The following is a 25,915-nucleotide window of genomic DNA, read 5'->3' on the forward strand; positions in this document are numbered from 1 at the left end:
AGGTCGATTGACACGGAGATTACGCAGTAAGACAAAAACCAGTAAACAAACATCACAATTATCAACATAGCAAGCTGGAAAAATCTAAATTAAACTGAAAACAAAAAGAAATTAACTTGCTACTGGGTTGTAGAGCCAAGAAAGCGAGTCCATCATCCATCTTTGGAAAGGAGTGGTTTATTTTGTTGCCGATGTTAGAGTCCGCAACTGTGGCAACAACGTTGTACCTCAAAGCATAAAACAACGGAGGGATGTATTCAAAGGTTTATTAAATACAAACAAAAATACATGCAATTGCGGAAAAGGAGGAATTACACAATGGGTCGGTGAGAATAGGTGACGGGGATCAATAATACTAAAGTGGTAGGCATCCATCCATCTATCCATCCATCCATCCATCCATCCATTATCTTCCGCTTAGTCCGGGGTCGGGTCGCGAGGGCAGCAGCTTTAGCAGGGAAGCCCAGACTTCCCTCTCCCCAGCCACTTCAGCCAACTCCTCCGGCGGGATTCCAAGGCGTTCCCAGGCCAGCCGAGCGATATAGTCTCTCCAGCGTGTCCTGGGTCGACCCAGGGGCCTCCAGCCGGTGGGACATGCCCGGAACACCACTCCAGGAAGGCGTCCAGGAGGCATCCGACCCAGATTCCCGAGCCACCTCAACTGGCTCCTCTCAACATGGAGGAGTAGCGGCTCAACACCAAGCCCCTCCCGGATGACCGGGCTTCTCACCCTATCTCTAAGGGAGAGCCCGTACACCCTGCGGAGGAAACTCATTTCGGCCGCTTGTATCTTGATCTTGTTCTTTCGGTCACGACCCACAGCTCATGACCATACGTAGGCGAGGGTAGGAACGTAGATCCACCGGTAAATCAAGAGCTTTGCCTTTTGGCTCAGCTCCTTCTTCACCACAACGGACCGGTGAAGAGTCCGCATCACTGCAGACGCTGCACCGATCTGCCTGTCAATCTCCCGCTTCCTCCTCGTGAACAAGACCCCAAGATACTTGAACTCCTCCACTTGGGGCAGGATCTCATCCCCGACCCTGAGAGGGCGTGCCACCCTTTTCCAGCTGAGGACCATGGTCTCCGATTTGGAGGTGCTGATCTTCATCCCAACCGCTTAACACTCGGCTGCGAGAGTTGGAGGTCACGGCTTGATGAAGCCAACAGCACCACATCATCTGCAAAAAGCAGAGATGCAATGCTGAGGCCACCAAACCAGACACCCTCAACGCTTCGGCTACGCCTAGAAATTCTGTCCATAAAAATGATGAACAGAATCGGTGACAAAGGGCAGCCTTGGCGGAGTCCAATCCTCACTGGGAACGAATTCGACCTACTGACGGCAATGCGGACCAGACCCTGACACTGGTCGTACAGGGACCGAACAGCCCTTACCAAGGGGCTTGGTACCCCGTACTCTCGGAGCACCCTCCACAGGACTCCCCGAGGCCCACGGTCGAACGCCTTCTCCAAATCCACAAAACACATGTAGACTGGTTGGGCGAACTCCCATGTACCCTCGAGGACCCTGCGGAGGGTGTAGAGCTGGTCCACTGTTCCACGGCCGGGACGAAAACCACACTGCTCCTCCTGAATCCGAGATTCGACTTCTCAACGGACCCTCCTCTCCAGCACCCCTGAATAGACTTTACCAGGGAGGCTGAGGAGTGTGATCCCTCTATAATTGGAACACATCCTCCACCACCCCAGTCTGCCAATCCAGAGGCACTGTCCCCGATGTCCACGTGAAGTTGTAGAGGCGTGTCAGCCATGACAGCCCCACAACATCCAGAGCCTTTAGGAACTCCGGGCGGATCCCATCGACCCCCGGGGCCTTGCCACCGAGGAGCTTTCCAACAACCTCAGTGACTTCAACCCCAGAGATTGGAGAACCCACCTCGGAGTCCCCAGACTCTGCTCCCTCCAAGGGAGGCGTGTCAGTGGAATTGAGTAGGTCTTCCAAGTATTCTCCCCATCGACTCACGACGTCCCGAGTCGAGGTCAGCAGTACCTCATCTTCACTATACACAGTGTTAATGGTGCACTGCTTTCCTCTCCTCAGACGCCGGATGGTGGTAGGCAGAGAGCCAATAATCATAAGAGAACAAAACAAATACACTCAGATATCAGCCAACGTAGGGGATTTCAAAACAAGGGCGGCAGAGGTGTTGAATAGCGCCCAGCAAGTCATTATCTCGGCACCCTTCGCCTGGGCTTAAGTAGTCTTGATGAGCTAGAATTGGCTGCAGTTACGACGCCGGGAACGCTCGCACAAACAGCTCTGTAAAAAAAACACGATTTGACAAACATTGTGACAGCCCATGCAGACCAAAAATGACAATGTCCGAGTTATAAAATCGAGCCAGCAGCCCTCCCTGCACAGACAGCGCCAGTGGGCAACACAGGATAAGCCTGTGAACGTATCCAAACTGCGTCATTGCCGGGATATCTTTACACGTGTAAAAGCCATGACGCGAGTAAATCCCACATCACCTTACACGGGAAATTACTGGGATATGTGTGTGAAAGGGGCTGTAGCTACAGTGACGAGAAAAATTACATTAAAAACAGGGAACCCATTCTCATTCCTAATTTTATATCCTACAATATCTGAGGATACAGTACAAAAGATCTTTTGGAATAAAAACATTGAAAGTGTTCAATAATAAAACGAATTTTGTCAAAACACATTTCCGTTATATTTAGTAAAACTAATACACTATTCCTCACAAGTTTTGGGTGAAATCAATAAGTACAAATGTATCTAAAGTGTTCAGTAACAAAACTAATTTTTTCAAAACACATTTCCGTTATATTTAATAAAATACACTTCACAAGTTTTGGCTGAAATCATTAAGTACAAATGTATGTTTTTATAGCTATATCATTCATTAAATACATCAAGCATTTAAAAAATAAGTTTTATCTCACTATACTCTTCCATAGTCAAAACATCCTGTTATGTAATATTACAAAATATTTGTGTAGTTTGCAGCTTCATCTGTTAAAAAAAGAGAAAGGCAACTTTCAGTAAACACAAGTCAATATTTAATTCCAAGTGTTGTGCAGAATGTATGGAATATTACACCACACACTGACAGATCCAACAAACAGTAACAACAGTGAAGTTGAAACACATACCAAACTTGGAAGTGTCACATTTTAATTAGCATGATGGAAACGTTGAGGCACAGAAAATTAAGACTTTTCACAACAAAAATTCAATCACTTTCAATTTCGTGGAAAATTATGACATAGATGTACATACAAGCTTCTCTCACAGTACATCAACCAAAAATTCCTCCAGAAACATGGTCAACACAGCACCATCTTCATTCGTTAACAAAAAGTCTGAGCGAGGACTTCCCGAGGGAGTCCCATCTGCTACGTGTCTGACGGACAGTATGGAGTTGTTTTAATGAGTGATGACCAAAAAAAAGACCAAGCGGATTCAGCCCGACTTGAAGAGTAGGATGGCCACTTGGCCGAGGTAGAAGTAGATGAAGTGCTTGGTCTCGTGCGTCACGTAGCTGCCAAAGTTCCGGCCCACGATGCAGTGCCATGTGGGGTTGTATTTCTTGTCAAACTCCTATGGGAATCATAACAGAAAACAATAGCAATCAGGAAGGTTTGCGTATTTTCGCAGTCTGGCTGCCCTGCAGCACCATGCTGGCACTCAAGGGTCAGTCTTGGTACCAAGACAACCATGAAAGAGAAGGAAGAAATGTGATTTCCCCCCGCCTCTTCTTGTCATGTATTGTCTCTCACATTTTAAAGAACTGAATTTGAGTAGCGCACGCACTTTTTTGACATAGGCAGCGATGTCCTTCTCAATGTTATACTTTTCCATGGCCTGCATTGCACAGTCCACGGCATCCTGTTGCATTTCTTCGGACATGTCCGCATTCTTTATCACGGCCTTCTTGTCAGACATGTTGGCTGTAGACTGCAAAAAAATGCATGAAAAAGATGAGGTTGAGCAGGTTTGTCAAGTAATTCTCAAAAATGTCAAGATTCGAATTAACACCTCGGGTGTGAGTGAGGCAGACGTGCGACCCTCTAGACAGCTTTGCTTACCTGTCTAAACCCATAAAGGCGGAAAAAAATATAAATAAATGTACCACAGAATACAACTGTGCAGTCACGTGATAAGGTATTATTAATGAAACACTACAACAAACGAATCAATTATCTAAATGTGAGGTCTTTAAAGAAGTTTTAGGGCCAGCTTTTGCGTTCGACTGCACTCCACATGGGACTAGAATAATTAGCATCCTTCCGCAATCACAGGTGAGCTCTCGTCACATGTGAGAAAAAAAATACATTTGCGCATGGTGGAACAGAACGGCTAAATTGGCATCAATTCGCGATAAGAGACAAAACCAAGCGTACCTTTTGTAAATTGTGCAGTCTGAACGTCACACGGTATGGCGAAATGTATTGCTCTTCTTGAACGACAATGTGCTTTCTTTTCCAGCACCGCCCTTGTCTTCCTGCCTGCTTGCCGATTGGCTGCTATTCGCAGGCTTTTTCCGGGTATGACGGCCGCATCTTGTTTCCTCCCACAATGCACCGTTCCACATCCCGAGCTGGTTCCCGCCCACGATTGGCTAAATCCAAACACACGCTGTCATTTGAACAATACGCGAATTAAACCACAAGTTGTGCCATGTATAACATTTTAGGTAGCAATTATTTCACTAGTATCACTGCGCAACTCAAATAGTGCTATTTGAACGCGCTGATACCGAAAAAAATGCTGATTTGGGGGAAGGAAAGTCAACCCATGCCTTGAGGGTGACGCTGCTCCAATAGGACGTCATAAAAGGGCGACAATGTGACACTACTGAACACGTGCTAGTGAGAATGTTGGATAGCGTCAAGAAAACGACGTTTTATAAGCATGAAACAAATTTAACAACTAGGGAACTAATATACATGGTACAATCGTACTATTCAACATCAATCGGCCCGTCGATGAAAGCGTGTTAACGTCATACACATGCGACGATGTTGCACCCCAGTCGTAAAAGATTTTTTGTCGATGGTAATTCTTAAATTTCTAATACAAGAAAAGCACAATATAAGGAACCTCTGGTAAAGTCGTGCAATATATTAAACCCACAATGAGAATTTTAACTAAAACCCTCAAACGTGAACGCCCGACCTCTAAACGCTATTTGACCTCTCAGGTGTATACGTTGCAGTTTATTGATACATTCACAAGAGAAAATCCCAGAAACACCATGTTTTCATGTTTTATTAAAAGAGAATAAAGCTCTGATGACACCGCAGACTAAGAAAAAAAAAAATCTTCAGGAAAAAAGTGGATCTAAGAAGATTCAAACCACAACTCCTCCCCTCCCTCCCACTTCCCTCTCCCTCCACCGCATGGAAGCCCCTTGTGGTTTTGATCCGAGCTCTTCCTTTTTGAGCAGTAAAAATATACAAAAGAAGATCACAACACTGCCACTAATTATGAATTTCCAGCCAGAACATAGAAAATGAACACTAATGTGCTTTTTGGAGGAGAGTGCCAAATTAGTTTAACTACAAAGCTTGAAAGGTTGGATGCGGGAGCTTCTCCTGGTACAAACAACAAACAAACAAACGGACAAAACAATGCTCCAACGCTCCTGCTCCTTGTATCCATCCTGATGCCTAAAAATCCTAAATCCTGATCCGGCTCCGGATGGGGTGACAATGAGCCCAGTCCAAACCTTCAGAATACCAGCAGAACCAAAGAGAAGGAGTTAGAATCACACCTTCACAAAGAACTGAAAAATGTCTACATTTTGATGTCACTTTAACGGGTAGGAGCAAAAATTTCAAAGAAACTTAACCGAAAGAAAGTGGAGGCCACATCCTATGAACAAAATGGACGTAGAAGCATTTTTTTGGGGGGGGGTTGGGGCCTAGTATTGAGAAGCAATGGGCGCCATTTTAAGTGTAAAAACATGTGAACAGCCTCACAATTAAATGTTTGTAAAGGCACAATCAACTCATACCATTGCGTGCCACATTTGTATCCTCCTCCTCCTCCTCCTGTTTATCCTAATTTGAATTGTTTCCTTTTCTTCCAATCCTATCCTGCTGCTCTGATCTCTAGAGAGACACACAAGAAGATCAGCAGACATAATGCTTGAGAAGCAAAAAAAATAAAAAAAACAGCAGTCGCGGCAGCATTAAAGATGCAGGGCAGAAGGTGGGGGGAAGGTGAGTAAAACAGGAGGGGGAAAAAAACAAAAAAACAAAAAAAAAAACAAACAAAAAAAAAAAACAACACACCCAACTCACAGTGAAGGGGAAGAAAAGGGAATGGGGGCGACAAAGCACAAAAAGAAAAAAAAGCAGGGCTAATGAGAAATACATCATCAATGTGATCCGACGCAGAGGTTTCTTTTTCTCTCAATGCGCCACTCTCCATTAAGTCAGGGCGGCGGCAGATCTAGGTGCGGGATCGAGAGCGGGAACGAGACCGGGAGCGTCGCGGAGAATAGCGCGGTGAGGCCCGTCCGCGGCGAGCGGGGGAGTAGCTGCGCGATCGGCTCTTGCTTCGACTGCGGCTTCGGGAGCGGTCGTAACTGGGGCTGCGGTGGCCGTCCATCCTCACGCGAATGTACGCCGTCTCCCCCTGGGCATGAACCACAGATATCCAATGAGTAAAATGTTTATGATCACTTGTCAAACTTCATCTGCGTGGTTGCCCTACCTCATGGGAACGAAACTTGCTGTTGTCCAACTTGTGAACAGCATAAGTCATGTCCTCCTTGCGAACAAACTCCACCACACCGCTGCCATCGCGGTTGACGTCAGCGTAGCACACGTCACCAGCCTCTCGCATGTGGTCCTTCAGGTCTTGCCAACTTCCACTAGGTGGGAGACCTACAAAAAAAACACTAAACAAGTTAGGAAGCTTTTAGGGAGCACACCAAGCCGGCGCACTATAAAAGACGTGGCGCACCCGACACAATGACCCTGTACTCGGAGCGCCGAGACGGGGGTCCGTATCTGCCCCTAGGTGGACCCGCTGCTCCGCCACGGCCACTTCGTGGGAATTCCACACGTAGTCTGTAACCGTCATAGTCGTAGCCATCGCGTCCATACACTGCATCATCCGCATCCCTGTGAAAAACACGCACATCGTTTATATTGAGCAGATTGTGTAGATCTTTTTGATAACCCTAAAAAATGAATATTTCGTTCACAACTTTTGATTGGAATTTTTTAGTTAAAATAAATTCTCTGAGATTGATTTGTATATTAAGCAACGGGAATACAATATGCCTGAGAACTTTGTGATGGCTAAAAACGATGTAGTTTCATTGTACTCGTTTCATTTATAATCTCAAACGGTGTTGGTATCCCTGGTTGTAATTTTAACATTTTTTTTTTTAAATTAAGCATCAGAAATTTAAAAATGAATTTAATGCATTTAATTTGGTACACTTGTATATGGAACCCGACTTAAGTCGCTTATTTTCCAGTCTCATTTTTTACACTTCGTAATGAACAAGCGTGTTCCGCGCTCACCTCGGGTCCTCGAACTGCACGAAGGCGAACGGCGGTCCGCCTCGTCGGTTTTTCAGATCGATGTCGCGGATGGAGCCGTACTTGTAGAAAAGGTCTTCGACGTCCTTGGAGCGGATGTCCGGCGGGAGGTTGCCGACATAGATGCGGCAATCGTTGCTCCCCGCGGGTCCTCGGATAATGCCTCCGCTAGACATGCTAGCTAGCACACAATGGACGTGGTAGCGTGCGAGTGGATGGGCTAGCTAGCTGCTGAGGCTAGCTGGCGTGATCGCTGGGTCCCTTCTTTAGCGGGAAAAATAAGCACGGTTTTGGTTCGACAAATCCTGCCTCACAGCTGGAAATACCGTGGAGGATATTATTGCACAACCTGGTCGCGGCGGAAGCTAAATCCGTCGATGTATCCCAGTAGGAAAAAGATTGCGCTAATTCCCTCAAGGTGCTCGCCTCTCCACTTTCCGCCAACAGCGAATTCTTCTTTGTTTGATATTTAAAGGAAACTGAGCGCATACTGCCGCCTACAGGATAACCTGTGAATTTATGCTTTCGCCTCCCCTCTCCTCCCGCCAACCCGGACTTCTTCGCGGGTATATTTCATAGGAGATTGAATGTTGCCTACACCGTCACTTATAGGAGAATTACGTGAATTACAAATACTTTATAACTAAACGGCCATTTGCAGGGACGTCACATAGAAACCAAACAAATTCAATGCATTTGAAACATTGCAAGGGCGTAGGTTTGCATAGGGACGTTATGGACAAAACACTACCAACTTTTGAGGATGCTCAAATTGTACCCACCAACTTTTAAGCAACTTTATTTGCATCAGGGCCATGCAGAGACCGGTGGAGGGGCATGTGCTCATGGTTCAAAAGGGGCACATGAACAAGAATTTAATACACCTGACAACAACATAACTTCCAGTTTAACCATGCAGCTTTACAGTATCATTGGCCATGACTGTGACATACTTTAATTGGGAGGGGGAATAGTAAATAGAAATCAACACTGTCATCATTACTTTCAGTCTTTGTCTCATTTCGTCCTTCAACCTCTACATCAAAACGTCAACAAATCACATCAGATGGTCACTGAGCCACTATCGGCAGTTTTTTCAAAACTTATTCCATTGGTATCCATATTTGACAAATCTAGCACCTAATAATTAATAATTACATAAAATCTTATAGAAAAATAATATTGTTATTGTGCTTATAATTGTTTTTTTTATACCTGACTATCCTTGCAAACTGTGTTATTCCTACCAATTGTGCTATTCCCAAAGCTGTACTCCAACTTTTTTTTTTTTTTTAAATCACTTAACCTCCTTTCCTTAAGATGCATGTCTACATTATGAAATATAAATCTTAAATTTAAAAAATCTGACTCCCCGGTGGGTTTTATTTTTAAAGCTTTCTTAATTTCTTTCTCCCTCAATAACTATGGAGGTAGATTTGTGTCTTTATTATTCAATCAAAAAAAAGTTGCTACAATCAAAATGTATATTTTCAATAAAAAAAACATCACTTCAATTAAAAAAAAAAAGTGTTTGAATGCAAAAATAAATTTGAGACATGAAAAGCATTTGAAAGCTATTTTTCTTTGAATTTTTTTTTGATTGATAAAACCTTTTTTTTACTGTAGTAATGTTTCGCGTTTGGGCCACATTTTGGCTAGGACATTTGTGTTTTTTATTCAATCAAAAACTAAGTTGCTTTACACAAAAAAATATATTTTCAAAAGAAAAATTACTTCAATTCAATTCATAAAATTCAATCATAGAAAAAGTTTGTGCATGCGTCAATCATCGTTTAACTAAGTGAGCAGCTTGAGAGGATTTGAGTAGACTCACGATGAAGCATTTAATAAATCCAAGCATTTTCCTACTACTTTATTTTATTACTTTTATTTACTTTATTAAAAATAATTCGGTGGGACAGTAACATTTTTAAAACTTATTATAATTATTGCATTTTAAGTTCTTGAAAACATATATATATATATTAGGGGTATCAAACGATTACAATTTTTAATCGAGTTAATTACAGTTTAAAAATTAATTAGTCGTAATTAATCGCAATTAATCGCAATTCAAACCATCTATAAAACATGCCATATTTTTCTGTAAATTATTGTTGGAATGGAAAGATAAGACACAAGATGGATATATACATTCAACATACGGTACATAAGTACTGTATTTCTTTATTATAACAATAAATAAACAAGATGCCATTACCATTATTAACAATCTGTTAAAGCAATCCATGGATGGGAGAGACTTGTAGTTCTTAAAAGATAAATGTTAGTACAAGTTATAGAAATTTTGTATTAAAACCCCTCTTCATGTTTTTGTTTTAATAAAAATTGTAAAATTTTCAATCAAAAAATAAACTAGTAGCCCGCCATTGTTGATGTCAATAATTACTTACACAATGCTCATGGGTGCTGAAGCCTATAAAATCAGTCGCACCCAAGCGCCAGCAGAGGGCGGCAAAACTCCATAAAACACAACAAGTGAGTGTTTCACTCCACTGTCATTTAAATCTGTCTGAGTGGGGCATCTGCATTAAGTGCGTCAAATATTTTAACGGGATTATTTTGAAAAATAATTACCGCTCGTTAACGCGATATTTTGACAGCCCTAATATATATATATATATATATATATATATATATATATATATATATAGTGCCTTGCAAAAGTATTCGGCCCCCTTGAATCTTGCAACCTTTCGCCACATTTCAGGCTTCAAACATAAAGATATGAAATTTAATTTTTTTGTCAAGAATCAACAACAAGTGGGACACAATCGTGGAGTGGAACAACATTTATTGGATAATTTAAACTTTTTTAATAAATAAAAAACTGAAAAGTGGGGCGTGCAATATTATTCGGCCCCTTTACTTTCAGTGCAGCAAACTCACTCCAGAAGTTCAGTGAGGATCTCTGAATGATCCAATGTTGTCCTAAATGACCGATGATGATAAATAGAATCCACCTGTGTGTAATCAAGTCTCCGTATAAATGCACCTGCTCTGTGATAGTCTCAGGGTTCTGTTTAAAGTGCAGAGAGCATTATGAAAACCAAGGAACACACCAGGCAGGTCCGAGATACTGTTGTGGAGAAGTTTAAAGCCGGATTTGGATACAAAAAGATTTCCCAAGCTTTAAACATCTCAAGGAGCACTGTGCAAGCCATCATATTAAAATGGAAGGAGCATCAGACCACTGCAAATCTACCAAGATCCGGCCTTCCAAACTTTCATCTCAAACAAGGAGAAAACTGATCAGAGATGCAGCCAAGAGGCCCATGATCACTCTGGATGAACTGCAGAGATCTACAGCTGAGGTGGGAGAGTCTGTCCATAGGACACCAATCAGTCGTACACTGCACAAATCTGGCCTTTATGGAAGAGTGGCAAGAAGAAAGCCATTTCTCAAAGATATCCATAAAAAGTCTCGTCTCGTCTCGTATCTCGGACCTGCCTGGTGTGTTCCTTGGTTTTCATAATGCTCTCTGCACTTTAAAAAGAACCCTGAGACTATCACAGAGCAGGTGCATTTATACGGAGACTTGATTACACACAGGTGGATTCTATTTATCATCATGGGTCATTTAGGACAACATTGGATCATTCAGAGATCCTCACTGAACTTCTGGAGTGAGTTTGCTGCAATGAAAGTAATGGGGCCGAATAATATTGCAAACCCCACTTTTCAGTTTTTTATGTATTAAAAAAGTTTAAATTATCCAATAAATGTTGTTCCACTTCACGATTGTGTCCCACTTGTTGTTGATTCTTGACAAAAAAATTAAAATTCATATCTTTATGTTTGAAGCCTGAAATGTGGCGAAAGGTTGCAAGATTAAAGGGGGCCGAATACTTTTGCAAGGCACTGTGTATATATATATATATATATATATATATATATATGCATATTCCTTTTTATTAATATACTTAGGGAGAAAAAAGTGGAAAAAATATGTCTTATATGTATCTCTTCCTAATGCTAAATCTGAATAAATACATTGAACACGCACCCCAAAAAAAAAAAAATTAAAAAATAAAAAAAATAAAAAAAGGTGGGGGGGGCGCTACTTTGCAGTTTTCACTTATCGCGGCAGGTTCTAGTTCCCATTAACCACGAAAAACAGGGGATCACTGTATTTCTGAGAAGCTTGAAGAAGCAAGAATCATGCCCACCACTCGTCGAGCCGGTGGAACCTACACTGGCCTCCACGCCGGGGCGGGGGTGTGACATTGGGGTCCCAACTGAGTGCCGCGATGCGACGCGGAAGCCACGTTATTACTCTCCGGCCCAGCGCGGAAGCCGGTGGGGTTGTAGGCAATTTCAATTTGCTAATAAAATCCAGACATTTATTCTGGAAGTTTTCAAAATGTATCTTTAGTAGTTTTTGAAAACAAAGGTTTGAATCGAACGGTGTATCACCTGATCCAATACACGTGAAAGTTAGTATAAGTCAATACAGATTTATGTTGCATTGATCATTTAGCCAATCAATTAAGTAGGTTCATATTTGTGAATAATGCAGCCCTGACCCCCGTTCACCCGATCTGTTTGGTCTTATTAATGTCCTGTCCCGAGCAAAAAGTGTACATGCAGGTTATGTTGTTATATCATCCCTAACAATGTTAAAACCGAACCTACACTCTTGATTTAGAGAAAAACAAAAATGTTAGAAAAGCTGAAAATATTAGTTTTGAACATTTAAATTAACATTGGCTGCCACGGACGATTATGAGACAATCTATTTTGACTGGGTGATACCGGTTAACAAATTTTCTACCGTTAAAAAGCTACAGTTGCTTGTTCACTTTCAATTTCAGTTTGAGGTCTATGATACAGGTGACCGAGGGCGTAGGTTTGGTCTCAACATTGGTAGGGACGGTATAACAGCATAACATGCACGTACACTTTTTGCTCGAGATGTGACATTAATAAGACCAAACAGATTGGGTAAACAGGGGTCAGGGCAACACTTCTCATGAATATGAACCCAATTAATTGATATGCTAAATCAAGGGTGCCTATTACATCGATCACGATTGACCAGTTGGTCGCAAAGCTAGTGTGAGTATCTTGCGGCACTTCTCTCTAAGCAGCTTCCTACTCGGGCTTTGCAGATTAGCAAATTGGTTAGATGTTTAATGTTATGCTTACTCCGATGCAGGTCGGACTTTCAGTAGTAAAATTAGTGGCGTGTTTCCCACCTCCACAACATTAGCGTCTTTTTAAATTACTTACAGTGGCTGCTGCTGGCCGAAAAAAAAAACTTCTAATATCCATGTGTGAGTGTGCGTATGTGTGTCAGGGGTGGGTCAAGTCATCAGCCAATCAAACGTTTGTTTGAGGGGGTAGGGAGCAGACCGGCGCATTCAGCAAGTGAAAAGGGATTAATGTAAGTATGAACATAATGAAAATAATTCACTTAATAATGATAAGGTCAAGTCTATCCTTACAACAATATGGGAAATTACCTATATAACGGAACTCATTTTATAATGCATATTGCTGCTTAAAGTTGGTGGGGATCATTTAAGCAGCTTGAAAACTTGGTTGTGTTATGTCCCTACCGTCCCTATGCAAGCCTACACTCTTGCAGGCGACCTCATCTGGTCAAAAGAGACTTCAAATCTCCCTGTCTTCAGCTTCAAACAACATTTGCTGCTTAAAAAATGAAACTGCATTTCTTGGATTTCATGTGAAGTGAGCGATGGTTACTTTTGAATGGAAAAGACCATTTTGTTTGGTTATTTGTTACTGTACTATACAGCGCCTTGGTACATTCTGCATGTGTTGTGAAAGTGCTGTTAGGATAAAGTTGAGTTGAGAGTTGACTATTACAAAATTTCAAGCTAAGTTATCACCTTTATAAGTCTCAATATCCCTTTTCACATGAAACTGTGAAATATGTGGTGCAAACCATCAAAGAGTCATAAGACAATCAGGAACGTCATAAGTCATAAGGATGTGGGACTCATAAACACCTCCCATCCCTCAATACTTGTTCCAAATTGTCATAAAATTATGATACAAAGAGCTTGTTTTTCTTGTGAAACAAAAGCAGATGTAACCTTTCAACTCTTACTGAAATGCCCTAAATTCCTCCTGATGATAACAGAGAAAAAAGGGGGGTTGCATCAGGTTTTGATGAATTGGGGGTATTTGCGGAAGACATAAACATGTGTCTCCTTGAAATGAGGAATCCAATTGGACTGCCAACCCCCCTTTTAAGGCATTTCCCTTAGACAAGAGGGTAGGAGGGAGGGGGTCAGCGAAGGGAAGGGAAAGGAGGGGTGGCCCTGCAGGATGTTCTCACAGGATGCTGGAACACGCAGTCCGAGTCGAGTGCCGTGAGGAGTAAGAAGGAAGAAATCAGCTGAGAGGAGCGTCAGGGATTCTAGTGGTCGTGTGTCTCTGTCGATCTGGTCTTGAGGGTGTCAGAAGGTGGGGTGCGCTCACGAGGGGCTGAGGATGTGAAAACTACACGGTCAGGACACGCTGCAAAGACTTGTCGTCTGCTGGGAGTCAGGTATGTGTTGGTTACGGAATATGTGGAAATACCCATGTAAAATGGAAAGTTGATAACTAATCACTAATACAGATCAATAATATACAACAACGAGAGATACTTGGCTCCAGTCAATAATTCAGTCAGAGCTCATTGACTGATACTAGACTTAACCATGCCTCCAGGGACTCGTGAAACTTCACGTGGACTGACTTTGGACAGCAGGTTTGAGACTTGACTGGGCCTCAAGCCCTGAATTGCCTGAAACATGTCATATCATCAGCATCCAGTTCTAAGATCATTGAACACAGGCTTTCGACTGTCTTAAAACATTTGACTGCAGTAGAAGGACTTGAAGCACCCGATTTGGAACTTGTTCAAAGGCTCTTGACTAGACTTCACATGGTCTTCATTTTAAGACAGAAAACTTGACATGGACAACACCATTCCGAGCAAGCACTTGACTTTTGTCAAAAAGTTGACTTGCTTTAGACTAGATCTAGAGAATTGGGTCTGGATTCTCACTCAAGTTCTACATTTTGAGAAGTGATGAAGACTCCAGCTCAGAAAAACATTTTTTGACCTAGCTGTGGTCAAAAACCTGAGACAAAGCAGATACTCAAGCTTGAAGACCTGACACCTGCCTGAGTCTCTCGCTTTGTCTTCTCAAAAGTTTTGTAGAAAGTTTTGAGACTGTTGGGACTCCACTTGGGAGACTTGTTACAGACTCGAGTTCAGAAATGTTGTATAATAGTTAATTCTTAAGTTGTATTCGAGCTCATAGACCTGCAGCTTGTCCAGGTCTCCAGCTTGGAGACTTGGTATTTGAACTTCTTGTGTTGACTAAAAGTCTGTTTTCATGGAGAATCAAGTATGTTTTTTTGTAGTTTGGGTACATGTTAAAAGTTTGAGAAAAATTGCTGTACCAAACTTTTTCTTGAGAAAAAAATGGTTTGCTTGAAGTAAGCACTTTACTTTGGTTTCATTAACACTTTTTTATTTTCATTTTGTGTACACATGAATCTTATGCCTGTGGGCATTTAGTATGACTACAGAGATATGACTCCTACATTGGCAAAGCACAACCTGTTTCAGACAAAAAGTATTTTGTTCAGGGCTGTCAAAATTATCGCGTTAACGGGCGGTAATTAATTTTTTAAATTATTCACGTTAAAATTCATTCATTCATTTTCCATGCCGCTTTTTCCTCACGAGGGTCGCGGAGGTGCTGGAGCCTATCCCAGCTAACTATGGGCAGTGGGCAGGGTACACCCTGAACTGGTTGCCAGCCAATCGCAGGGCACAAGGAGACATACAACCATCCACACACACACTCATACCTACAGACAATTTAGAGTGTTCAATCAGCCTACCATGCATGTTTTTGGGATGTGGGAGGAAACCAGAGTTCCCGGAGAAAACCCACGCAGGCACGGGGAGAACATGCATCACGTTAAAATATTTGACGCAATTAACACACATGCCCCCCTCAAACAGATTAAAATGACAGCACAGTGTGATGTCCACTTGTTACTTGTGTTTTTTTGTGTGTTTTGTCACCCTCTGCTGGCGCTTGGGTGCGACTGATTTTATGGGTTTCAGCACCACGAGAATTGTGTAATTATTGACATTAACAATGGCGAGCTACTAGTTTATTTTTTGATCGAAAATTTTACAAATTTTATTAAAAAAAAAAAAAACAATCTAGAGGGGTTTTAATATAAAATTTCTATAACTTGTACTGACATTTATCTTTTAAGAACTACAAGTCTTTCTATCCATGGATCGCTTCAACAGAATGTTAATGTTAATGCCATCTTGTTGATTTATTGTTATAATAAACAAATACAGTACTCGTGTACAGTATGTTGAATGTATATGTCTGCCTTTTGTCTTGTCTTTCCATTCCAACAATAATTCACAGAAAAATATGGCATATTTTATAGATGGTTTGAATTGTGATTAATTACGATTAATTAATTTTTAAGCTGTGATTAACTCGATTAAAAATTTTAATCGTTTGACAGCCCTAATTTTGTTCGGTGTTTTTCACTGACTTAGGTAAAGTACAGTATATTTTGACACAAAACGAAGCAACCCTTAATCAGGTGACATCACAATGCTCTTTGGTTTAATTGACAACGTCACTGGCTTTCTGTAGAACCAGTTTTTAAAAAGAAACCTAAATAAAAAAGCCCCTGTTGTTGCAAGGGCATAAATAGCGCAGTCATAGGTCAGTACAGGTCTACTTCCTCTTAGCTTCCTTTGCAAAAGCCCCATCACTTCCAGCATGCATCCTGCTCTTGTGCACATGTCCAACTGATGATGTCCATGTCCCACAGCAAAATGGCCACATTCCTTCTCTTCTTCCCGCTCCTGGCTGGCTTCTCGGCACTGGAGGCCCAACCTGCCCGCCATCACCCTTCGTGCCGCATCGTAAGTAAAAGCTACTCCCCTTCTAGTGTTTGTTCAGCGGAAGCGCATTCCTTACATTTTAATATAAATAAATAGTGAGGGGTGGGTTTATTTAGACGTGTTGCACATGGCAACAGGAATGAAGTTCCTAATCTGCTTGAGCTGTTTAATATATCTGACTTCACTTTGGAGATACTCCTGCTGAATCACATTTGACTTTCTGGCACTGCTTTCCAGTACACCCCTTAGATTACTGACACTCGTGCAAGAGTGTTGTAATGGGATGATGAACGTAGGAACGTAAGTCACCCCTCTTCCTCTTTCAGGAACGTTCAAAGGAAATACTCAGAAAAATCATTGGTAAGTGACGATAAATTGAATCACAGGCGGGTCATAACTCATAAGTGAATGAAAAGTTCACGTTGGGAGACTGACTCATGACTAAGGGTGATCAGTTACTACAAACTATTTGATCTGAAAACTTTATTCCCAAAGAACTATCACTTTCATTTTGCACTACTCGATTCAAAGTTAGAACAACTAAACGACGTCCTGCGTTAGAAAATGTACAATAGAAAAAGAGTGGCTGTATGAAATGATTAACCAATCCATAGAAAAGTTAACATAATCAGATTAAGGTCCTTATATCCTTCAGGTATTCCCTTGGGTTCATTTAAATACAGTAGGGAGGTAGTTTTTGTTTACATCTGCCGTAAAAGCAACGAGCAGCTTCTCATCAAAACCGCAAGTATGCCGAGAATCTGAAAGGTCTTAGTGAGAAATTGGAGATGGAGACAGTTTTATGGGCTGTTTTTTGACCGGAGGGGGCCGAGGAGTGGGTGGTGGGGGTCCTCTGACCGTATGTTTCCAATTATAAACGCAAGAGCCCTAATATATATGTATCGTGCCAAAGGTGAGAACGTTACCAACAGAGATACTCTTTAACTCAAGGTAATAAAAGGTACTTTCTTTGGTTGGTACTTCTCATTGGAAATTCCCTCAGGATTTATCAAAAAGATCCTGGCTGAAAGAAACAAGGCTGTCATACAGTGTTATTTCTCAAAAAGGCAAAACAACAGATTTACCGAGAATTGAAGTTTTTATTGGACCGACGAACGGTCATAAACCAGCTCAAATACCGCAGGCCTCGTAAATCAAAAAATGCGCTGTGAACATGCTTTGGTGTTTTCTCGACACGATCCCACCGACACGCTGCGTGTGTTTGTCTGTTTCGGCAGGTGGGCACGAGCATGGTCTGCAGAGATTTGAGCCTCACCAGCGCCCCCGTTGACCTCCCATCGGGTGTCCAAGCACTGGACCTCTCACACAACCAGCTGCAAAACCTTAGCCGTAACACGCTTGCTGACCACACGAACCTTTCTCGCCTTGACCTGCACTCCAACAAGATCCACTTTATTCAGCCAGGACTTTTTGAAGCCATGAATGACCTCAAGGTCCTGGATCTGTCCGGAAATCGTCTCGACGTGTTTGCTCAGGCCAAAATTCAAATAGGAACACTTTCAGCCGTGGAGTCTCTGGATCTCTCCGGTAATGGCTTGTACACGGGGATGTCAGACTTTTTTCTTTCTGATTCACCATCGCTTGAGGAGCTCTCGCTGAGCAGCAACAGCATCACCAAGATCGCTCAAAACACTTTCCGTGGGGCGTTGTCCCTGAGGAGGATCAGCCTCCACAACAATGTCATTTTGGAAATCGAAGATGGCGCCTTCGATTCTCTCGTCGGTCTGAGCGAACTGGACTTGTCCATGAACTCAATCGCTTGCATCACTGATTTCAATCTGAGCCGCCTGAGAGTGTTGAACCTCAGCAGGAACAGCCTGGAGCTCTTCCAGAGTCCCAGCTCAGACGAGCCTTACCGCCTCACCTTTCTAGATCTAAGTGAAAACAAACTGCTGTACTTCCCGCTACTGCCCGTGAACAACGTGATCCTGCATCTGGACCTTTCACGCAACCGTCTGCAGAGTGTTGACGCGTCTGACTCGGCAGAAACAAAGATGCCCATGACGGCTTTGAAGCACCTGAGACACTTAGATTTAAGCTACAACCAACTCACAGGCTTGCCGCAGTCCTTTTTTCGCACCATGAGTGCGCTGGAGGTCCTGAACGTGAGCAACAACTGCGTCACTTCATTTTCTGTCACTGAAAAAGACCTTCTTCTCACAGCTAAGATTGTCAACCTTAGCTATAACTCCTTGCAGAGACTTTCTCTCAGGGAAGGCACTTTGTTGGCATTGGAGGAGCTGTTCCTCCAAGGGAATGCTCTTAGCACCCTGGCACATCAAACTTTTCAGAGACTTCCGAGACTAAACTTCCTGAGGCTTGAAGAGAACAATCTACGTGTGTGCGCCTCGGAGACAAAACCAGATGAAAATCCTCCAGGTTGTGTCTTGTTCTCTTCTGTTCCTAAACTTAAGATCCTTTACCTTTCTGAGAACAATCTGAAGAGTTTGCCTTGCAGAGCATTCGCCGACACCCCTCTCAGTTTACTGGACTTGTCCGTCAACCCTGGCATAGAGATGCACCAAGACTCTCTAGCGGGTTTAGAGCACTCCCTGGTACAGCTACTCCTGAGGGAAAACAACATATCCAGGTTGAACGCGGACATGTCGTCACTCCGGAGCTTAAAACTGGTGGATCTGTCTACCAATCAACTGACCAGTCTCCCCACGTGGAACAGAGAGTCGTCCATTGAGACGCTCAACCTGCAGAACAACAGCCTGGTCACCCTGGAGAGCGCCGCCATGGCGCCATTGAAACACTCGCTGAAGACGCTCTACGTTGGCGACAATCCTCTTAGTTGCTGCGAAAACCTGGACTTGGTGCATCTGCTGCAGCACTCAGCCGTGGTGGTGCCTGACATCGAGGCCGCGACCTGCATTCTTCGTGAGGGCTTCGAACCAGTTAATATTGAGACGGTGACACGGGAAATGTGCAGAGGGCGAAAGAAAGCCAACTACATCGTCGTCATCGTCTTGATCGTGTTCTTGGCAGCCATCGCTTTAGGAATGCTGGTGAAATACTGCAAGTCTAGCAAGCGGAAACCCATCCGAAGATTTAGCGCATGAAGGATAATTCGCTTTGATTTAGAGGTTAAATTAAGTAATCTGGACGCTACCTTGAAAACAAAGTTGACGACACTACGAATGATCATGAAAAAGAATAAGTGGCTACGTTTAGATGGGCAACATTTTGTAAATCTGACCAGAGTTCAGATTAAGATTATGATTTGAAGCACGGTTTTCACGGACACTAAAAATATTAATCCAATCTGAACAAATTATGTTGACATTTGCAGATTGACTAAATGTAGGAGAAATAATAGGAGAAAAAGAAACCGATTCGCTTCATTCATATCTACTTTACACTTTAGCGTTATTATCTGGTCTTTGCCTTTCCTTTATTCTGCGACTTTATTATTATTTATTATTAATCAATTTATTCTCCGCGTTTTTTCGGCGCGCCGCACAGCCCGTACCGCTGCACCGATCGGCACCGTTCAGGTATCGACATGTCCGGAATTTTCGTGTGACTGTGGCTTTTGCTCAAACGGCCACGAAAAATTTTCCGTTTTCACGTAAACACCGATTTTCCGATTTTTAAAATTTTTTTCAAAACGCTACTTGTCCTACAATTTTTGACCAAATCACATAGTAATTTGGACATCAAAAATTCCGGGACGGTGAGGGGCATAAAGATTGTATACAGAATTTGGAAAAAATTTACGGTTCCCTGGGAATTTTCCAAAAACTTTCCCATTTATTTTTAACGGGAAATGTCCCATTTACTTTCAATGGGATTTCCAATAGAATCTACATTGCATTGTTGCCATTGACGGCCATGTATGTCAAATCTATTGATGCTAATGGACTTGAATTCTATCAACGCCTATGTAACCCAATGCCATTGACGGCCATGGACGTCCAAAATTTTCCCCATTCGTTTTCAATGGGAAAAACAAAAAAAATCCCCAAATCAACAGGAAATGACCAGATATCAATAGGACGTGTCCCCCAAACTTACCCGATTCCATTGACGCTTTGGAAGGGTGCTGCCATTGACGGCCATAGACGTCCAAATTTTCCATTCATTTCTAATGGCATTTACTTTGTTTAATGCCATTGACGGGCATGTTCGTCAATTCTATTGCTAGCCCTGGGCGGGGGTAAGATCTGTATCTCTACACGGCAAAGACCAGAAGTAATTTCTCCCGAAATTGCAGTTTCTAGTTTTGTGTATTTTTCTCCGTTTTTCTACCTTCAGGTCTTTCAACAATTGTAAGATTTTTAAACATCTTAAGTAACTTGTTCATCTCAAATACAAATCAGTTCAGTCTTGCGCCCACCATGTCTTCCAGGAATAATAAAAACGTGTATAGTGATGTCGCAAGACATGCGCAGTAAAGACGGTTTGTGCCGAAATTTTGGAAATGTATTATAAATCGACATAAACCACCCCTCTCGTTGTGAATAAAATGTTGATCAGAATTGGCTCGATCGGGTCAAAATATTCCGATTGGGTGTGAACATTTCGATCAGGCTTTAAATCTGAATAAATGTGTCCATGTAAACGTAGCCAGTGTGAAGTATAATGTCATCATCAGAGTATGGCGACAAATCCACTGAATACTTATGAAGTAGTTTTGCACTTTACGCTTCCTCTTGGCTTTTGTACTATTTGTGAACACTAATGATGAAGGAAAAAATATATATAATTTATTTTTATGAAAGTGAAGAATGGATATTTTCATACTATTGGACCGAGCACTCGCAATGAGAACTTTGACACTGTTTTAACTATGACGGAACACTTTTTTTGTATGTGATAATGAAGATGGACTCTGGTCTATTTTAGGCACATTTACACAAACGTCTAGACTTTGTTGTTTATGTCGCGCTTACAAGTGGTCCTTATCTGTATGTTTAATCGGTGGAATAAAATATTTGAGTTCCAATTCAACAGGGTGTTTGCGGGACGATTTGAATAGGTTCAGAAGAGGCCCTGGGGGAGGTTAATTTGAAGCAGGCCTCACTCACTTTCCTGGTTTATGTTGTTCTCAGTGAGCTGCCGGTGACTCATGGTGACACTAAGCAGTCCTACTGAGATCAAAGGAAAAAAACATGACTACATAGGAATTAACAAACACTAATTCAGAACAACTGAGGGTAAACTGCAAAGATGGGCAAACATTAGCCCCAGTATTGATCTGCAGTGCCCCAGTATAAATTTCCCTAGTAAAAAAAAAATTGTACCGTATTGGCCCGAATATAATACGGCCCTGATTATAAGGCGACCCCCTCTTTTTCAAGACTCAAGTTTGAAAAAAGACTTTTTGAACACCAAATTAATTTTTATACAGAAAATAATTACAGTACATCCGAAACAAATGATTATAACAATATATTTGAGAGAAAAAGCATGTTATTTTGCCTCATTCAAATCTTAATATCTGAACATTTAAATATGTAAACTAAAGTGCAATCACATTCGAAAATGAATGGCTTCCGGTTTTTGAAATGTAAATAAACCAATCTATTGTGATAAAACAACAAAATTGCAATAACTGCATTAACCATCAAAGTGAAGTCTAATTGTAACTGTAGTCTTGAAACAAATTTGAATAAGGAAAAACATTGCAATAAAATAATGCAAACTGGTAAAATTCAGAGTAGTTGAGATCTGTCATGACAGAACATTGCTTCAATGCTATCTGGCGCCATCTAGCGTCGTGAATGGGGAAAGCAGCTGAGATCTGTCATGACAGAACATCGCTTCAATGATATCTGCCACCATCTAGTGTCGTGAATGGGTATAATGTCTAGACTGCGAATATAAGACGACACCCTTTTTTTCAGTCTTATTTCAATGCAAAAAACACCGTCTTATATTCGGGCCAATAAGGTACTTTAAAATCCAGTTTTAAATCTACATAGCATAATCTACAGAATGTGCCTATTTAATATGGTCATAATAATCTATTCACTCTAGATACACAATCTGCACATGACTCCTTAATATGTTAATTTATGCACATAACTTTGGCTGTGATAGGCATACAGTGTGAGTCGATACTTCTGAGAAGCACCCCGGGGAGATATGCTGCGTTCATGTGTGTCGGGAGATCTGAGTTCCCAAGTTGGAAAATCGCTCTGATGTGTTGTAAAGTCGTAATGTGGGATAAAAACATGGTTGATCACTTGCTACAAAGAAGAGTAACCCATTTTAATGCTCCAACGATACACATATTGAGTGACTGTTTGACGCTATAGACACCAGAGGTGGGTAGAGTAGCCAAAAATTTAACTCATGTAAGAGCAGTGTTGGGCACGTTACTTTAAAAAAAGTAATTCGTTATAGTTACTCACTACTTCTTCCAAAACCTAACTGAGTAACTGAATTACTCTATAGTAAAAGTAACTAGTTACCAGGGAAAGTAATTATTTCCGTTACCTTAAAAAGAAGTTGTTCTATGTCAAAGAATTTGAAATTTTCTGAGCAGTATTCGAGTCAGTTGAAAAGAGAAGAACAGACAGGTAGTTGTGATATAGAACCTTGTAATATTTATTGCACCTCACCAGCAACAGATTTATCCTACACTTGAAGTGCAACAAAAATAAACAGTAAACAATATAATAAAATAACAATCAGCAGTAAACAATATAAAGTGAGTTTAATCAATTAAATCTAACTCTCACAACCTGAGACAACTGGTCAAGTAGACATAGCTTACTGTACTTCAAATATTTTGACTTGAAATAGTGTATACCTACACCTCTTAAAGGACAAATTTTCCTCGGAATGCTCTGCTATCATATCCCTCTGCATCTGTTCTGCGTGTGTGTGTTTGGCGCACGCGCTGTTCCGGTTTGTGTGAAAACACCGGCTCTGATTGGCTTACCGTGACACATGACTCTAACCCTCAGCCAATCACAATCACTTCCATCACATCTATCCAGGTGGTACATGCAGGTAGCCTCGTTCCCCTACTCCTCCCGTCACCCTCAAAGCGTCTGCCGTCCTCAAGATGGAAGCAGCATTCTTGCTGGCTGACAGTTGGGGATGGGAACGAGGCTAGCAAGGTGTAGCAAAAACAGAAACGTTAGCCAGCTTTGGAAAGCATTGTCTATTTGAATGAGCAGGGACAAACAGCCTGGAGTCATAGGAAGTACATGCTGTAATATTCTGATACAGAATTATCCGAGGCACCCTAAAGTGCACACAGCGCCAATATTGTTTTGCTCACATGATGCGGGAGTGAGTTAGAGACACGGCCTGCCGAGAGCTGTACGTTTGAAGTTATATGTGCTATTAAAGAAACAGAGTGCCAGCACGTCCTGTGTGGTATATCTTTGCTAACAAAAATCACAAAACAAAACACGTGCGCTATTCTCGAACCTGAACGCACCCCTAGTCTTGGATGACAAATAAACAGAGCAGAGTAGACTCGCTACGGCTGGTAGTTTCTTCAATTTATTCAGAATAAGTACGCACCGCTTTTGACCGTCAGTAACGGTAACGGCGTTGTAACAGTGGAAAAAAATAATTCGTTAGATTACCCTGTTACTGAAAAAATAACGCCGTTATGCAACGGCGTTATTTATAACGGCGTTATTCCCAACACTGTGTAAGAGTAGCGTTGGTTCAAAATAATATACTATTGTCTGAGATGAAAGAAAAAAATCGACAAATATTACTCAAGTAAAAGTAGACATTCAAAACAATGTACTCAAGTACAAGTAAATAAAAGTATCCGGTGAAAAGAATACTCAAGTAATGAATAACATTGTGAGTAACTGCTTATTTTTGTTTGTTTGTTTCTTTTTTAAACAATGCTATTTTAGTTCTCTCAGGACAAACTTATCTATATGAACTGTCATTATCAGGATACAGTACAATAACCCATTACATAACCACATTAAACAAAACAAAACAAAAAAACAACAACAACATTGAATTCCAGTGAGAGGATAAAATGACAAAAACAAAGCATAATTCGTTCAAAGAGCATGAGTGCCTTCCAGTGGAGAAAATAGTTACTAGTTTGAATAGTGAATAGTTCCTTTATAGTTGTTATTATAAAATTACAAGGATCATATCTCCGGTTTTCTGTGGTCAATCGACGCCGAATAAAAACTGGGAGAGAGGTTTACATCTGCGCTTTCGAGTCATGTTGAGGGCAGCGCTCTATGTCACATTCTTCATTTTTTACGGTGCTTTAAAGACGCCACGTGATTGAACAGGCTGGCTTGATCATGGAACGGCAAGCTTGCGTCAGATTGGTGTAATGGAGTCATGTGATTATTGTTGCGACGTCTCATTGGGGAAATTTGTAGGGCTACTCTTGGCATTGCTGGCAGAAAAAAAATTCTAATAAGCAGGGGTGAAAGTGGGCCAGAACGGTCAGGAACGCAGTTCCGGTATAAGAATCAGGGCCAGAACGCAGTTCTGGTATAAGATTCAGGGTCGGAATGCTGTTCCGGTACTCAGTGCTTTGATTCCAAAAATATGACAGCATCTGTCAAAACGCTATGTAATTAAAAAAAATAAAAGAAAATAAAAAAAAGTGGTTCAAATGTGCATTTTCTGGAACATCAAAAAAAAAAAAAAAGGTTGTTCAATTGATGCGACAAAAAAGGGCAACGCAACATAAAATGGATCAAATATTTAAGAGCAAGGAAAGAGTTGAGGAGGCTTATTTATCATATTTAGCTTTATTTGCTCTGATGGGGAGGTTCAGAACATCTTAGCTGTCAATGTGCACTTTGGACGGATATTTATTCATTTATGTTAAGCTACTTATTCATTTCCTTATGATTTAAAAAGTCAATGTTTGCGCGATCTTCAAAATATATTCCCTTTCACTCTGCATAATATAAGTAATTTGTACTTACCGATATTTTTCTGAATGTATGTTACTTCTTTGTTATTTAAAAAAAAAAAAAAAAAAAAAGAATAAACAAAAAGTAAATGTTTACACTAACTTCAATTTTAATATACAGTACATCCAATGCTCTTAAGAAGTTAAAATTGAGATTTGGCATTTAGTAAGTGAGGAAAGGAGGGAAAATAAAAATTAGGAGATGGAGATAGGGGTTATTGCTGTTTTTGTTAACTTTTATTTTGCAAATCATTGACAAAAATACAAATTTGAATGAAAATCAGTTTTTGTATGTGTTATAGAAATAACTCCTAAAACAGTTTTCTCTGCCTTTCAGTAGTTTAAGAGGTTTGAAAAAAATCTAGCTCCGTGGCGGCCTGCACGTCGGGGAGTTCCAGCAAGAAATTCTAGCCACTTTCACCCCTGCTAATATGTAGAATAAAGAGGAAAATGTAAAGACGCCTGTGTAGCCCAATGAAGCGGCGTAAGAGTAGCGTTTTTTTTTTTTTCTTCACAAACCTACTCAAGT

At 41.4% G+C, this 25,915-nt stretch overlaps 3 protein-coding genes across 7 annotated transcripts; 1 reads left to right on the forward strand and 2 right to left on the reverse strand.

Moving 5' to 3' along the window:
* Positions 1–3,028: 3,028 nt before the first annotated feature.
* LOC130907027 (dynein light chain 2, cytoplasmic-like) lies at positions 3,029–4,728 on the reverse strand. 3 transcript variants are annotated; one of them, XM_057821863.1, is made up of 3 exons: positions 4,396–4,728; positions 3,806–3,949; positions 3,029–3,592 (listed from the first exon to the last, which is right to left on the reverse strand). In XM_057821863.1, exons 2-3 carry the CDS (start codon positions 3,935–3,937, stop codon positions 3,455–3,457), a joined length of 270 nt encoding a protein of 89 aa, XP_057677846.1. In that variant the 5' UTR covers positions 3,938–3,949; positions 4,396–4,728; the 3' UTR covers positions 3,029–3,454. The 3 variants fall into 3 exon arrangements, with proteins under 3 accessions (XP_057677846.1, XP_057677847.1, XP_057677848.1); XM_057821864.1 differs by lacking the exon at positions 4,396–4,728 and adding an exon at positions 4,081–4,292; XM_057821865.1 differs by lacking the exon at positions 4,396–4,728 and adding an exon at positions 4,031–4,292.
* Positions 4,729–5,351: 623 nt separating this feature from the next.
* LOC130907026 (serine/arginine-rich splicing factor 1B-like) lies at positions 5,352–8,032 on the reverse strand. 3 transcript variants are annotated; one of them, XR_009061403.1, is made up of 6 exons: positions 7,537–8,032; positions 6,968–7,128; positions 6,716–6,888; positions 6,374–6,637; positions 6,012–6,108; positions 5,354–5,723 (listed from the first exon to the last, which is right to left on the reverse strand). XR_009061403.1 is itself a non-coding variant. In XM_057821861.1 (4 exons), the coding sequence occupies exons 1-4, from the start codon at positions 7,728–7,730 to the stop codon at positions 6,452–6,454; spliced, it is 714 nt and encodes a 237-aa protein (XP_057677844.1). In that variant the 5' UTR covers positions 7,731–8,032; the 3' UTR covers positions 5,352–6,451. The 3 variants fall into 3 exon arrangements, 1 of the variants encoding a protein (XP_057677844.1); XR_009061402.1 differs by having other exon boundaries at positions 5,353–5,723; positions 6,012–6,637; XM_057821861.1 differs by having other exon boundaries at positions 5,352–6,637.
* A 5,849-nt stretch (positions 8,033–13,881) lies between these two features.
* On the forward strand, positions 13,882–25,361 carry lrrc32 (leucine rich repeat containing 32). Its single transcript, XM_057821772.1, has 3 exons — positions 13,882–14,096; positions 16,418–16,511; positions 17,729–25,361. Exons 2-3 carry the CDS (start codon positions 16,422–16,424, stop codon positions 19,574–19,576), a joined length of 1,938 nt encoding a protein of 645 aa, XP_057677755.1. The 5' UTR covers positions 13,882–14,096; positions 16,418–16,421; the 3' UTR covers positions 19,577–25,361.
* The last annotated feature ends 554 nt before the right edge of the window (positions 25,362–25,915 follow it).

Source organism: Corythoichthys intestinalis, chromosome 18 (assembly GCF_030265065.1).
Source record: "Corythoichthys intestinalis isolate RoL2023-P3 chromosome 18, ASM3026506v1, whole genome shotgun sequence".
Lineage (NCBI taxonomy): Eukaryota > Metazoa > Chordata > Actinopteri > Syngnathiformes > Syngnathidae > Corythoichthys > Corythoichthys intestinalis.

Coding starts and splice junctions, on each gene's coding strand:
- LOC130907026 (XM_057821861.1), bottom strand. CDS start 7,730: ATGTCTAGCGGAGGCATTATCCGAGGACCCGCGGGGAGCAACGATTGC. Junction 6,889..6,967: donor GTACAGGGTCATTGTGTCGG/GTGCGCCACGTC, acceptor TTTTTTTTGTAG/GTCTCCCACCTAGTGGAAGT. Junction 6,638..6,715: donor GCAAGTTTCGTTCCCATGAG/GTAGGGCAACCA, acceptor GTTCATGCCCAG/GGGGAGACGGCGTACATTCG.
- lrrc32 (XM_057821772.1), top strand. CDS start 16,422: ATGGCCACATTCCTTCTCTTCTTCCCGCTCCTGGCTGGCTTCTCGGCA. Junction 16,512..17,728: donor ATCACCCTTCGTGCCGCATC/GTAAGTAAAAGC, acceptor CTGTTTCGGCAG/GTGGGCACGAGCATGGTCTG.
- LOC130907027 (XM_057821863.1), bottom strand. CDS start 3,937: ATGTCTGACAAGAAGGCCGTGATAAAGAATGCGGACATGTCCGAAGAA. Junction 3,593..3,805: donor TCGCTGCCTATGTCAAAAAA/GTGCGTGCGCTA, acceptor TGATTCCCATAG/GAGTTTGACAAGAAATACAA.